At 34.2% G+C, this 15215-nt stretch overlaps 1 protein-coding gene across 3 annotated transcripts in view; it reads left to right on the top strand.

Moving 5' to 3' along the window:
* EML4 (echinoderm microtubule associated protein like 4) overlaps positions 1 to 15215 on the top strand; it is a 133119-nt gene that overhangs the window by 61245 nt on the left and 56659 nt on the right. For all 3 annotated transcript variants that reach the window (XM_015587538.2, XM_006909645.3, XM_006909644.3), the window contains exon 3: positions 12197 to 12326. In XM_015587538.2, the coding sequence (XP_015443024.1) occupies positions 12197 to 12326 (130 nt within the window). The remainder of the gene's footprint in view (positions 1 to 12196; positions 12327 to 15215) is intronic.

The raw sequence follows: 15215 nt of genomic DNA, 5'->3' as shown, positions 1-15215 counted from the left end.
ACTGTACTGTAGTCACCCTTCATTTTGTGATGATGTGAGATGTTGCAGTGCTTTTGTAATGAGATGAAGTAAGGTGCTCAGAATGGCATGCAATTTAAAACTTAAGAATTGTTTATTTCTGGAATTTTCCATTTAATATTTTTGGACCACGGTTGACTGTGGGTTGCTGAAACCTTGGAAGGTGAAACTGCAAGTAAGGGAATACTATTAAAAGCTAAGTCCCATTTTTTCTTGAGTATATTTGCCAGAAACTTAACTGAGGTAGAAAGTTTCCCCAATAATTTTTTAAGATGCCAGTCATTTAAATTTCTCATTTACCTTCTCTTCTGTTGGAGAATTTTTCCTATTTTCCTGGTAGTTTTTAAGGTGCCAGTTATTTAAATTTCTCATCATATACCTTGTCTTCTGTCAGAATTCTTTCCTTTTGACAGCATATGTTCATAATATATGCACCAGTTGCAACTGACTCCTTGCCAAAAGAAAAAAAAATTACCTGTACTCTGGAGCAAAATCGGGAACACTTTGGCAGTTTTAACTGTTAGGAAGACAAATCATGTCACAGCTGGTGCCTAGGAAACCTGTTAAGACTTTTTGGGGTGACCAAATGAATGAATGTAATTTGAGATTACAGGCCGGTGGCTTTTGTGAAGACAAGCTGTTAGTACACAAAGGAGTCAGATTTATCTGAGTGTGGGAATCAGTTATTTTAAATCAAGAAACTGCCGGTAAACCATAAGTATCAAGCGTTATAACTGCCACTTGAGAAATGAGAGAACCCAGAGGGAAAATTGAAATGTAGAGATGTCAGTTCTCCAGAAGAAACATTTCTAATTATTTGGAATCTGGGATAGTGTATATGGGCACAAATCTGTGTCATTTGAGAGAAGACAGGGTTTGCCATAGGTTTGCTATAAGTAAATTATATTAATCATGTGGAGGATATGAATTTCCTTGGTGAGGCCTTTGGGCTAAAATGACTCATAATTGTTACAGGGGATGGGAGAGTCTCTTATTATTTTGACAGCAGATCAAAGACTTCTAAGTTGCTCTTTGTATATAGAAGTATATGAGTACATATAACCTCAGACCTGGCAGAAATTACCATTTATAGAATTCCATTTCTGTATAAGAGCCAAATCATTCTTTGGTCATTTCTCCTCAAAACATACCTTTTAAAAATGAGTGATCAGGAAGTAAGTTGCTCACAACACCTTCCTGAGAGACAAGAGGAATGGAGAAGTATACAGATAAAATTCTAAATTAAAAAAAATATTTTTTAAGGAGTATATGTAGTCCTCAGTCTTCTCAAAGAATGAAGCAAAATAATTGACAGAGATTGAAAGAAAAAAAAAAAAGGCAAGAGCTTGAAAATAGAAGTCTGTGTCTAGAGCTGTGGGGCATGTAATAGGGAATTTGAGATTAAAAGATTTTGAGTTATCAACTAGAGTTCTTTCTCCATGAGCCACTTTTACCCTTCTCCTAATCAAAATTTTTTCCATTCTTTAAGGCCTCAAATTACTTCCTGATAATTATCTCTCCATTTTTTGTGTCTTCCTGGAATTGTTTTAAAATTTTTTGTATGTCTCTTTGTATATTTGTTGTTCCTGCTAGATTATAAACTATTTGAAGGCAGGGACAGTTTCTTACCAACATAGCTTGGAATGATGTAATAAGTCCTTGTTAAATTGAATGTGGGAAGAAGAAAATTATAGAAACAGGAAGTTGTGGTTTTAAAAAAAATTACTGCTTTAGAGAGAAGGATTGGGATAGATGCAAGAATAAGAGGATAATAGGGATAAGGGTAGCAAGGATTTCAGATTTTGAGATTTTGAATATGTAACAGTTCCTAGTGATAACTTTATTGTGTAAGTTTTAGAGCAGAGTGAAATTCATTAGTATTTACGGAACTGTCAGGCTAAGATATCAGAAAAGTCATCTGCTTAAGATTATCATCAAGGAATATAAAACCATATGATTAGTATTCTCATGTCATATAAAGTAAGATAAAGTATAAAAATAATTGTCGGCCTTCAACACTAGGATTATGATGGTTTTCACTGTGATTAAAACTGAATTGATATTTTCCTGGTTTATAGACTTTTAGCCTAAATTTCTCTTATGTCAGCAGGGTTGCTGCTCCAAAATAAAACTACTCTTGTACTTTTGGGTACTAAAGGTCATTGTTGCTTCTAGTGTTGCAGGCTAATCTTTGAGAGGATTATGGCTCAGATTTTATAATGCCCAAGCACTGGGGGAGAAGGCTGTCTATATACACACATGTATACATACATACATGTGTGTATATAGCTAATGAGGCATTTTAGACATGAATTTTTATAACTGCAATAATCATCTTTATGTTCCTTTCATCCAGTTAAGTTTCCAGTATTCTAAATTTCAAAGAACACAGTTTAAACTTCTCAATTGAAAAATAAGCCATCAGTCACAGTTTCTTTTTGTTTTCTGCCTCTGCTTTTCTTAACTCATTACCTGTACCTGGGGAGAGCATTCTCTCTTTTATCCAAATACTAAGGATTCCCACTATTGAGAGTTATCTCAAATTAAACTGTTAGATTGAAAGTGACCATGAAAATCTTCTGATCTTTCCTTGCTATTTATTGAAGTATCTGGGGACCTTGATGATTTATTACTATTATCTGCTTAGATATTTCCTTTCTCCCTACTCCCTCTGATAAATTCCTATCTGTTATCCTGGCGCAGCTCAAAATGTCGCTTTCCACTAGGCAGAATTATTCCTTTCTACTTAATTACAATTCCTTCTTCCTGGACTCAAATCTTGGTTTCACTGCCTACTACAATATAACCTTGAGCCCGTTAATAATCTCTCTAAGCTTTAGTTCCTTCATCAGAAAAATTGGGATAATAGTAAATCTCTTTTAGGATTATGGTGAAGGTTAAAGGATGTAACAATTATAAGGTATTTAGAACAATACCTAGCACATAGCAAGTGCTGGATAATTAATATTACTTCATACTAGGCAGTTTTAAGTCCTGGAGTTTAAAGAAATAAAAGACACTGCACTTGCCCCCTAAGGACTTCAGGTGAAGTGAGAAAACAGATAATGAGTACAAATTATGCGATAATTAGTATTAAAAAGGTAAATTTAGGGTATTGTGGGATCACCTAGGATAAATATCTAACTCAAACTGGAGTCAAAGGTTCCTTTCAGGAAGTGACATCAGCACTCATCTGCCTTCATGGTCTTAACAGCAACTTATTGTTACCAGTTGCCAAATTGTTATCTATATATCTAGACTTCAACATTTCAGAATTGTCTGTCTACTTACTATATTGTTCTGCTTGTGTGTCCTTCAGAATTCATAAATGTAAAATGTCTCTAAACTGACCTCATCATCGTTTAAGCCCTAAACATTTCTTAAAACTACCTCCTTTCCATTCATGCTACCTAGCTTTGTTTCAGATCCCCTCATCTTATGCTTAGACCATTGCCCTGAAATCTGCTCTTCAGGTATCCTCTAGAGCATTTTCTCTAAAATGTAAATCGACCTAAGTCCTTTTTTCAGCTTAAACTCCTTAGTGGTCTCTATCTTCTAACAGATAAAGTCTCCATTATCTAACTCCTATTTACCTCTCCCATCTGGACTCACCTCTCCCATTTGGACTCTGCCCTTTCTTATTCTCCATTCTCACCACATAAAGAGCTTTTTGTCTACACCTACCCCCACCCATGCTACACACACATACACACCCCACTTTGCTTTTATATTCTTTCTGTTCCTTTATGAATACTGGAATTAGATTCCAGTATCTTATTACCTCCCTTTTACCCAGCTGTCTCTTGCTTATCCTTTAAGACTTAGTTCTGCATTTCTTTTAGGAAGCCTTTCTTGAGCTCTGTGTCCCTAATCATCCTTACAGAGTTATGTATCTTCTCTTTGTATGTCCATGATACTCTGTTCATATCACTGTGTTACTGTACTTATCACATGTTTGTTTGTTTGTTCGTTTTTTGCCAGTGTGACTCTTTTGCAAGATTTTGCGCTCCTAGATGCCAGTGGCCTATCTTGTACTCTTTTGTAAAACACAAGGCTAGGCTCATAATAGGCCCTGAATAAATATTTGATGGGTAGAGGGATGATGATTATGTGTTAATTTAGGCAAGCAGGGATGACAAGCATATGCCAGAGAGAAGGACTATCCAGGTGCAGAAGCACAGAGGAGTAACAGTACTTAGTTTAGGAGTTCAGAATAAACTGAAGCATTAGGTGTGAGGTTGGGAATGTTAAGAAATTAGGCTAGACTGGTAGATAGGGCCCATACTGAAAGGTTTTCTTATGCCTTGGTAAGGAATATAGATTTTAACCTGAGGGCACTGGAGAGCCATTAAAGAATTTTAAACTGAGGAGTGACAGGTAGATTTACAGTACTCCAATAATTCTAAGATGACTGTATTGCTTGCATTTTAATATCTCTGAAAACTGCAGTGCATCTTATAATTGATTGTGTCTTATAGTTCTCATAGGCAACATTTCTTTCCAGTGGCATTCAAAATAATGGTGCACGATACACTTCAAATTCAAAGACATACAGCATGTTTTATAAAGGTCATTCTGGCACCGTGTAGAGAATGCCTTAAGAGCAGGATAATAACTGTAAGAAGGGAGTATAGAGATAAAATGAACATAATCCAGAAGAGAAATTGGAGGTGGTAGAGGTGAAAATGCCATCCATTTAGTCATTTAGATATTGATTAAGTGCTTTCTATATGCCAAGCACAGTGCTAAGCATGAGGAATACGTACAAGAATCATAAAAGAAATAAAGTTCTGGATAGAGTTACAGATCATTATAAATGCTGATAAGGACTGCAAAGGAAGTAAAGCAGGGTTAGTGAGAGAGTAAACTAGTGGGGCACATTAGATAAGGTGATCATAAAAGCCTTCTTTGAAGAAGTGGTATTGAGTTGAAATTTAAAAAATGAGGATAGCCTTCCAGATGAACAACTCTCCAAGTAGAAGAGCCAGATGCAAAAGTCTTGGTGTATGAAAAGGAGAGGGAGGAAAAATTAAATTCAAGATTTTAGTCATATGCTCAAAAAACAAATCCACGTTGACTTTTATCCCATACTTTATGCAAAAAATTAAGTTCAAATGCGTTGTAGACTTCAGTGTAAGGGCTAGAACCATAAACCTTCTGTGAGAAAATATAAGAGAAAATCTTAGAGACCTTGGGTTTGACTAAGGTGTCTTAAATAGGACACAAACAAGTACAAATAATAATAGTCAATTAATTGAACTTTATCAAAATTTAATAATCGTGTTCTTCTAAAGCTGTTTTGAAAATAAAAAGGCAAGCTACCAAACAGGAAAAAATATTTAATACCTTTAGACACTAAGGAAATGCGAACTGAAACCACAGTGAGATGCCACTACGTGCTCACCAGGATGGCTAAAATTAAAAAGATTGGTCATCCCAAGTATTTTCAAGGATGTGGAGCAATTAGAAACTCATATAGTGCAGATGAGAATGTAAAATAATATGACTACTTTGGAAAACAACTTGGCAGATTCTTAAAATTTAAACATTGACCTACTATACAACCCGGGTATTTACCTTTAAGAAATGAAAGCATATGTCCACACAAAGACTTGTATACTCAGGCTCATTCTAGCTTTATTTTTAATAGTAAAAAACTGGAAACAACCGAAATATCGACAGGTAAATGAATAAAAACATCGCAGTATGTCTGTATACTGAGATAGTGTTGGCCTATAAAAAGGAATAATCTGTTGATGCACTTTTCAACTCAGATGAATCTCAAAATAATTATGCTGAATGTTAAAAGCAAGGCAAAAAAGATAAATGTTGTATGATTCCATTTATATAAAATTCCAGAAAATGCAAAACTAATTTATAGTGATAGGAAAACTAATTTATAGTGATAGGAAGTCGATGGGTGGTTGCCTGAGGGCAAGAGTTAAAGAGGGAGACATGAATTACAGAAAGATGCAAGGAAACTTTTGAGAATGTTGGCTATGTTCACTATCTTGATTGTGGTGATTCTTTGACAGGCATGTATGTCAAAATGCAGTAAATTGAACATGTCATGTATGTGCAACTTACTGTATGTTATATCTCAATAAAACTGGGGGAAAATAAAAAGTCATAGAAGCATCAAAGGACTTAGTCACCTTTGAATGTTGGTGGTAAGGAAATGAAATCAAAGCTGATTTTATGTTTTCTAGTTTGTACAGTGAATGGGTAGTAATGTCTTTCACCATGAGTAAGGTATGTTGTAGAGTAGCAGTTTTGTTTGGTGGGAGGAGGGACATAAAGTTCATGGGGAGATGTTCAATAACAGATATAAAAAATTATGAGAGGGATATGATGGTGTCAAGAAATCTCTGAAGAGTCAAGATATAAAATTTGATCCAAGAAAAGAAGATCTAACAAATGTGAGAAGAAATGATCAGAGAGCTAAGAAGATATTCAGACAAGGGCAGTGTCCTAAAAGCTAAGGATATTGTCCTTGCCTAAATGATCGGCAATATTAGATGCTGAAGAAAAGTTGAGCAAGATGAGGACCAAAAAGCATTCATTGAATTTTAGTAACAAAGAAGCCATTGGTAATCTTGGCAAGAAAAATTTTCGTGTACTAGTTAGATGATAGCCAGATTGCAGAAGGTTGAGGTGCAGGTAGGAAAGTTTAGACCACTGGATCTTTTCTAAATATTAGATTTGGAATGGCAGTGGGGGTGCGGGATAGGGTACACATGGGGCAGAGAAGGTGCAGTTAGAGGGAATATAGGATCAAGGAGTTGTTTTGAGTATGTATGTATAAGGTAGATCTGTAAGCATATGTTTTCTTATATGCCAAGGGAAAAGAGGCATCAAAGAGTTTGAAAATGGGTTGTGCCGTGGAACCCACCATTTGTGTTTAAAACCCTAATCCCTGATGTGATGGTAGTTGGAGTTGGGGCCTTTGAAAAGTAATTGGGTCATGAAAGTGGAGCCCCTGTCATGGAATTAAGTGTCCTAATAAAGAAGAGGAAGAGAGCTAGCACTGCCCCCCACCCCCACCCCATTTTAAGGATACCACCAGAAGACATCTATCTGTAAACCAGGAATGGGGTCTTCATCAGAACTCAGTCTGCTGCCATCTTGATCTTAGATTTCGTCTTCAGAACTGTGAGAAATAAATGTTTGTAGTTTAAGCTACTCAGTCTCTGATAATTGTTATAGCAGCCCACATTGATCAAAACAGGTTAAAAGATGAAAAAGAAAGAATAATCAGCAAAACCAGATTCCTTTAGAAGCAGGTTGAAGTGGGTCTTGGTAGTAAGAAGGCAAGATTGGTCTTAAACAAAGAAGATAAACAGAGGTACAGCAAAGGTATAAAGATGAGTCAGGATCAAATACTCAGCATCGAGTGAGATAATGAACTTAAGTTCTACAAGAATTAACCAAGGTTGTTTGAGTTAATCTTTTAAATATTCAAATTTTTAATATTATACAAGTAATTTAACAACATTGAAAGTGTTTTAAAAAGAAAAAGTGACCTACAGTTCTACCATATTAATGTAGATTTCTGTTTTTCTTATTCTCATCAAAGCTTTAACTTAAGGAAATAAATACACATGATCAGATCTATATCTCAGAAAGATAAATCTGACAGTTGCATAGAAGCAAGGCAAGGTTATGGATGAAGCGTAAGCCTTGATCATGCAGAATGGAAAGATGGAGATCAATTCAGAGACACAGAAAGAGGAACCACAGAATTTGGGGCTTAGGGAAGAGAGACAGAAGCATTTGGTTTATAAGAGTAATTAGATGCAATTTACCTTGTAATTGATGCAAGTAATCAATGCTCATCTCATCCCAACCCACCTTTACATCTTTTGGTAAAGACCAGTCTTTCCTCAGGACTGCTAAGGCCCACCCCCAACCGGCTTCTGAAGAAACCTTGTTTCACCAGCTATTCTTTCTTTACCCTCTTATAACCATTTTTCAGATTCTTTCTCTTTGATGGCTATAACTATCTGCTTGTAATAGCCAAGCAGTACTCAGAAAGTTATGCTATGCTTGGTGATTTTATTATTACAAATCAGAAGCCCCCTAACTAAATGGTAACTTCTAGGAGGGAGGAAGTGGGGATATGTTCAGAGAGGGTTTTGCTTCTGATAAAGGCTGAATAAGTTCCTTTGTATTCCTTTAATGATAAACTTGACAGCAGTTCTTACAGGATAGTGTAATTTGAACAGGATGGGAAGGGAACACTTCTGCAAAGTTTTAGTTGATCAGTTTTTAATTTTTTCTACATCGTGGCACTTTAAGTAATGTTCAGTTAACGGTTATAGAATGACTCAGTTTTCAGAATATATTAAAGTTCAGAAAAGTATATTTCATAATCAGTAACTAAAATTTCACCATAACATTGAAGTTGCTGAGGAAGGAGTAACAACAGTATCAATCACATCACTATCAATATAAGTTAATTTAGGTTTGTAATATCTAGACATAGTAAGTTGAGGTTGATATGCCATTTGAGGTATTGGTAAAAGAATGGTAGTTATTTTTTATATGTCGTTCAAGAGAATGCAGAAAATTTAAACACAACTGAAACAATTCCATTACATGCGAAAGGCAGAGATTATGTATTCATGAATTATACATATATAAAGAAATATGTACATATGGTTTGAACAGTGCCAGTAATTTGTTGGTGTTTAGTGAATGGAAGACCCACAGGTTATTTAACTCCAAGTGAGTTACAGAAGACTTATTACTCTTAATGCAAATTGTGACCCTAATCAAAACAAAATATTCAAATAATTGCACAAACACTTCATTTTTTTATAGTTACTATGTTATTGAGTAAACTTCATAACTTTCTCAGTAGTTGGAAACCTTTATGTTGAATAATAAAAAGCAAGTCATTGTATACAGTCCTTGAATGACCAAGATGTCAAAAGATGTCTTTTTAGAGTAAATATCTAGGATGAGAATAGAGAGTCTACTTAGAGTGATCAAAACTATGAGACATACACTGCCATTTAATAGTGAAGATGAACAATCCTCCTATAGAAAACTTGAAAGCATTTGAAGAATTAAATAGTAAACTGCAGAACTTGGAAACATTGGTGATGTGTTGATTTTTTAAAACTTCTATTGTGGTAAAATATACATAACACAAAATTTACCACTTTAACTATTTTTACATGTATGGTTCAGTGGCATTAAATACATTCATATTGTACAACCACCATCCATCTTCGGAACTCCTTAATCTTCCCAAACTGAAACTCTGTACCCATTAAACAATAATTCCACATTTGCTCTTTCCCCTCCCTAGCCCCTAGCAACCACCATTTTTTTTCCATTTCTATGAATTTGACTATTCTAGGTACTTGATATAATTGAAATCATACCATATTTGTCCTTTTGTGTCTGACTTATTTCACTTAGAATAATGTCTTTAAGGTCTATCTATGTTATAGTATGTTTCACAACTTTATTCAGTTTTTTAAGCTGATTATATTCCGTCATATGTACATACCACATTTGGTTATCCATTCATCTGTCAATGGACTTTGAGTGGTTTTCATCTTTTGGCTATTGTGAATAATGCTGCTATGAACACAAGTGTACAAATAACCTCCACTCCCTGCTTTCATTTCTTTTCGGTATATATAATATACCTAAAAGTGGAATTGTTAGATCATATGGTAATTTTATGTTTAGTTTTTGAGGAACAGCTAATACTGTTTTCCACAGCACCTGCAATATTTTACATTCCTACCAGAAATACACAAGGATTCCAGTTTCTCCATATCCTTGCCAACATGTGTTATTGGGGGAGGAGTTGTGGGGTTATTTTTTTTGGTTTTTTGTTTGTTCGTTTGTTTGTTTGTTTGTTTTTTAGATAATAGCTGTCCTAATGGGTGTGATTGAGCTCTTTTGAGATGAGGTTTGGGACACTGGAAGAGAGCATGGGAAGTAAATTGAACACTATATGTTTTTTATGTAGTGGCTAATGGTTTTTGTGTATAACAAAAGTTTTTTGTTTTTTGTGGTTTTTTTTAATTTCAAAAACCAGCTGTTGGTACAGCAAAAGCAGTAAGTGCCTGTGTTAGAAAAGAACAAATAATTCAAATTAATAATCTAACTTTAACCTTAAGGAAATAGAAAAAGAAAAAAAAACTAAACACAAAGCTAGCAGAAGGAAGAAAACATAAAGATTAGAGATAAATGAAGAGATGAATTAAGAATTAATGAAACCCAAAGTTTTTACTAGATCAACAAACTTTGACAAACCTTTAGCTAGAATGACTAAGAAAGAAGGAAGGAAGACTTAACAATTTCCATCCTATAGTCCTATTGAAAAATGGGCAAAGGACTTGAATAGATATTTCTCCAAAGAGGATAATAAATGGCTAACAAATCCAGTAAAAGAGTCTCATTAAGAAAATGCAAATCAAACATCAGTGAGGTAGCACTTAAGGCTCACTAAGGTGGCTATAAGTTTTTGTTTGTTTGTTTGTTTGTTTGATAACAAAAATAACAAGTGTTGACAATGATGTGGTGAAACGACCCATCATACGTTGCTGGCGGGATTGTAAAATAGTGCAGCTGCTGTTTATTGGTTCCTCAATAAGTTAAGCATAAAATAACCACGTGACCCAGCAGTTCTCCGAGTTATATACCCAACAGAATTGACAGAGATGTTCAAATGAAAGCTTATGCGCAAATAGCCGAAAGGTGGAAACAACCAATTGTCCATCAACGGATGAATAAATAAACAGAATGTAATATATTCATATTATTCAGCCATAAAAAGAATAAAATACCCATACATGCTGCCACATAGATTAACTTTGAAAACATTGTGCTAAGTGAAAGAAGCCAAACACAAAGAATATTTTGTATGATTCCTTGTATATAAAATATTTGGAATAGGCAAATGTATAGAGATCAGTGCAGATTAATGGTTGACAAGGGCTTTGGGGAGGAAGGAAGGAGTGGAGAGTAGTGACTGCATAATTAGTACAAGGTTTCTGTTTAGGGTGCTGAAAATGTTCTGGAACTGAATAATGGTGATGGTCGCACAACATTGCGAACATATTGAATGCCACTGAATTGTTCCTTTTTAAGTGGTTAAACTGGTAAGTTTTTTACATTATGAGTATTTTAACGCAATTTTTTTTTTAAGCTGTAATACAACAGGAAGTCACCTGTTTGGTAGACTAGCACTACATCTGATGACCAGTGATATTAGCATAATCGGGGGTGAGGGGAGTATTGTGCTTTGTAATATGTGAAAATTTTCCTAGGAAGTTAAAAAAGTACAGTAGATTTCCCCCATCCTTTCTCCTGAGTCATTCAGTCTCAGGTAGGTTCTAGGAATCTCTGTATTGAAGAGCGTTTAAGATAATTATGATACAGGTGGCCCCCAGTTTTACTTATTCATGTTAAAAATGCCATGTTATACCATCATGTATGAAACACTCTAGGATGCCAGATATTTTAGGCTCTGTACATAAAAGTGTTACTTGGTGCTTTTATAAAGATAAGCAAACAAACATGAGATCGGCCAAATTTAAAAGTTAGATTTTCTTGTGTGCGTATGAGAAAACTGAATCCAAAAATTCAGAACTTCTCTATTGCTAAATCTTTAAATAAACTTGCCCCTTGAATAGATGTGGCTGTTTTATCTTGTGACTTTGAATCTTCCTGACCACTCCAACATACCCATCACATATTTATTGCAGTCCTTCTAATGTATAAATTAAGAAAACAGAGGTTACTTTGTATACTTACGGTTTACTAATATAAAATATCATGCTAAGATTTAACATTTATGATTTCTGGATTACAAATTAAATTTCAACAGAACTCGAGCTATTTCTAAAAATCAATGACATGGGGATTTGTGGTTTAATTTGAAGTACGACTTTGATTCGTGCTTTAAAGCTGCTTTGTGTGGAAAGCGAATCATTTAGGTAAAGAATGAGTCTGGCTACTATTAAGCTACTTAGTTTCTCTATAAGTCTGTTTTCATGAGATTCAGTTTTGAGACAATAATATTGTATGCTGTATGCCAGGGAGAGCAATTTGCTTACTAGTTCCAAAAACTGATGGGCTTAATTTTTTAAACTCCAGTATTTGGGAAATATTTTGAAGTTCGATGTAAAATTTTTTTCTTAACCATTTTTAGGCCAACCAGGCATTCGAGAAGCTATTTCCATGTCCTGTATAACCAATGGAAGTGGTGCGAACAGAAAACCAAGTCATACCACATCTGTCTCAATTGCAAGAAAAGAAACTCTTTCATCTGCTGCTAAAAGGTATCCATGGGCGCGGGGCAACATTATAAAATTGTCTGAATGTGATAACTCAGTCTCCTTTTGAAATGAATATGAAATAGAGTTTATGGAATTCAAGTGAGCATGTCCTTTGAATTCTTTAACTTTAAATATAGACACATTCAGCCTATCCTCACACAGTTTACATTCATTGTACCTATTGAGTTGTGTGAGGCAGCTTTTGGTTATTAACTAAAGAAAGCAGTTTCATTTCCTGGTTTTGTTTCTTTTTAACAAGCATTTGTTGATGAGATAAGCATGACTATATTTAATGAAATTACATAAGTGAATTTTCCATAGCAAGTGGTATATTTGATATAGCATGCTTGTTTGCTTACTTATTTATTAAAGTAGTATAGTTGACATATAATACTATATTAGTTTCAGATGTACAATATAGTGATTTGATATTTATATACCTTAGGACATGAATACCACATTAAGTCTTGTAACCATCTGTGACTGTACAAAGTTGTTATGACATTATTGACTGTATTCCCTATGCTGTACTTTATATCCCTGTGATTTATTTTGTAACTGGAAGTTATACCTTTTAGTCCCCTTCACCTTTTTCACCCAACTTCCCACCCTCTTCCCTTCTAGGAACCATCAGATTGTTCTCTGTATCTATGAGTCTTGTTTTTATTTTTATTTTTTTTAATTCTACATAAAAGTGAAATAATCATTGTATTTGTGATTCTCTGATACAGCATTTTTAAAGAAGAAATACAATCTTTGATATACATCTACATTAATGGGAGGTTAAACACTATTATGACTTTTATTCTTTAACCGTGACTGTAAAATTAAGACTTAATTCAAAATATAGTACTGTGCTGTGTGTATGTGTATTGGGATGGAGGGCAGGAAGGCAGTGAAAATACAGTAATATAAAAATTTCTGTGGATTACAGATTTACATTCTATATGTTCTTTTTATCAATTAATTAATTTAATCTTCTGTTTAAGCAAAATTGTTTTAGTGTAATTCCTAGCAAATTATTCCATTGTGGAGTTGGAGAGACCACAAGAGATCAACTGCTAATCTTATAACTGTTTTCAAAGAATGATTGAGGACCTTAAGTAATAGAATAATATTTAAAATGTACTGATGAAAAATGATTGCCTCAATAAACTAATGCCAGTGACTGAATTATTTATCAATGAAGATTTATAGATGTTAACCAAACATTTAGCCACAGAAACGGTGAAGAAAAGCCCCTACTAGAATTCAGTCCTTGAAGTCATTTTCATTACAGGATCTAGACTTTCTCCTCTAAAGCATGCCAAAATTTATTACCTGCTCTACTTTCAGTGAAAAAAAAAAAAAAAAGAAAGGACAAATTATAAGAAAACAAATACATGGTGGAAATTTTTAATACAGTTTTTAATCAACTTCCAGTAACAGTTTGGATTCAGACCATTTTCTTACATAGCTGTAGTTCTGTGCTGTGATCGATATTATGCATGATAATGACTCTACCTACAGTCTGAAACCAACTGATTTTGTTATTTTATGATGCAGGAGCTTGTAGTATTATGCTTTTAACCTAGGAGGAAACATTCTTTTAGGTTATTCTGAGCCCACATAAGACTAGTGACCTATGCATTCAGGATAGTTTGAAGAACAGCAGGAAGTAATTTAACTGTTATAAATTTCAAAGTTAACCTGATATTTTTGAGGAAGAACTGTATTTCTTGGTACAGACTTTAAAAAATTGAACATGAAGTAGACAGTCAAGGGCCAGTCTGAAGGTATCAGAACTGAATCAAATTAAGAAACATCACTGTCAAAATTATAATTTAACATTTTAAGCTATTATATAAATTGTATATATACTATGTATATTTGTTTAAAATGTTCTTAAACATACTTCCTTGTAGATTATGCACCTTATAATCAGATTACAAAATGTCCTTTGATTAAGAAGTGTAGGCAGTAGTTTTCTGCCTTTTCAACTCTGGAATTCAAGTCTTGATTCCATCTGCTTTGTAGTATTGTCAAAAGTGTTTGTGCAATATAAAGATTCTTATCCAGTGTGTTTGAGAATGGTACATGCTTCATTAATCAAGAGTCAAAGTGCGGAATCCCAAGAATTTATACATAAATATTTTAAATATTTTGTTTTAACATAAAATATTCACATATATTCATTTGTCAATTTGAATGAGCCTCCCATCACCTTCTAAGTATGCATCTCCGATTAGATTCCTTGCTATTCCTAGACTATCTTGCATAAAATACACCCATAAAATCATTTTTTAATAATTTTTAGTTTCATTTTTTAAGAGAGTAAGAAATTTAAAATGCTTGCACAACAATATGAATTAATACCCATATCTTTCTCTTTGATTTTTTTCCCCCAACCTTTTATAATTGTCTCATGTACACAAAATTTAACAGTATTTTCTTTTAGTAACTCATTTTTATGGAGTCTTTCCAGAGCATTCAACTGAGTTGTCATAGAAATTATAATTCTCTGTTCTATGTATGTTTTGTCAATTTTCTTTGTATTAACTTAAAATAACAAGTACAACTGGTGGAAACAGATTCAGGGAAGAAAACACAGTTGACTCTTGGTAAGTTTAATACTCAACTAGTGGGAGCAGAAATATATAGAAGAAACAGGAGGTAGAGAATAACCTACTAAACATGAGCATTCAGTGTGCTTTGGGTGTCAGTATATTTAACAGATGTAATGGAAAGTTTCACTAATGCTCTGATTTGGGTAGGTTGAAGTTAGTAAGAGATCTGTTGTCCCCCCAAATCTACCAAGATGGCAAATGCCTTAGAGTAGTGGTCCCCGACCTTTTTGGCACCAGGGAGCAGTGCTCCTATGAGAATTTAATGCCTGATGATCTGAGGTGGAGC

This window comes from Pteropus alecto, unplaced genomic scaffold (assembly GCF_000325575.1).
Source record: "Pteropus alecto unplaced genomic scaffold, ASM32557v1 scaffold131, whole genome shotgun sequence".
Taxonomy (NCBI): domain Eukaryota; kingdom Metazoa; phylum Chordata; class Mammalia; order Chiroptera; family Pteropodidae; genus Pteropus; species Pteropus alecto.
Note: the sequence above shows the minus strand (reverse complement) of the source record. Positions and strands in the feature narration are given on the sequence as shown.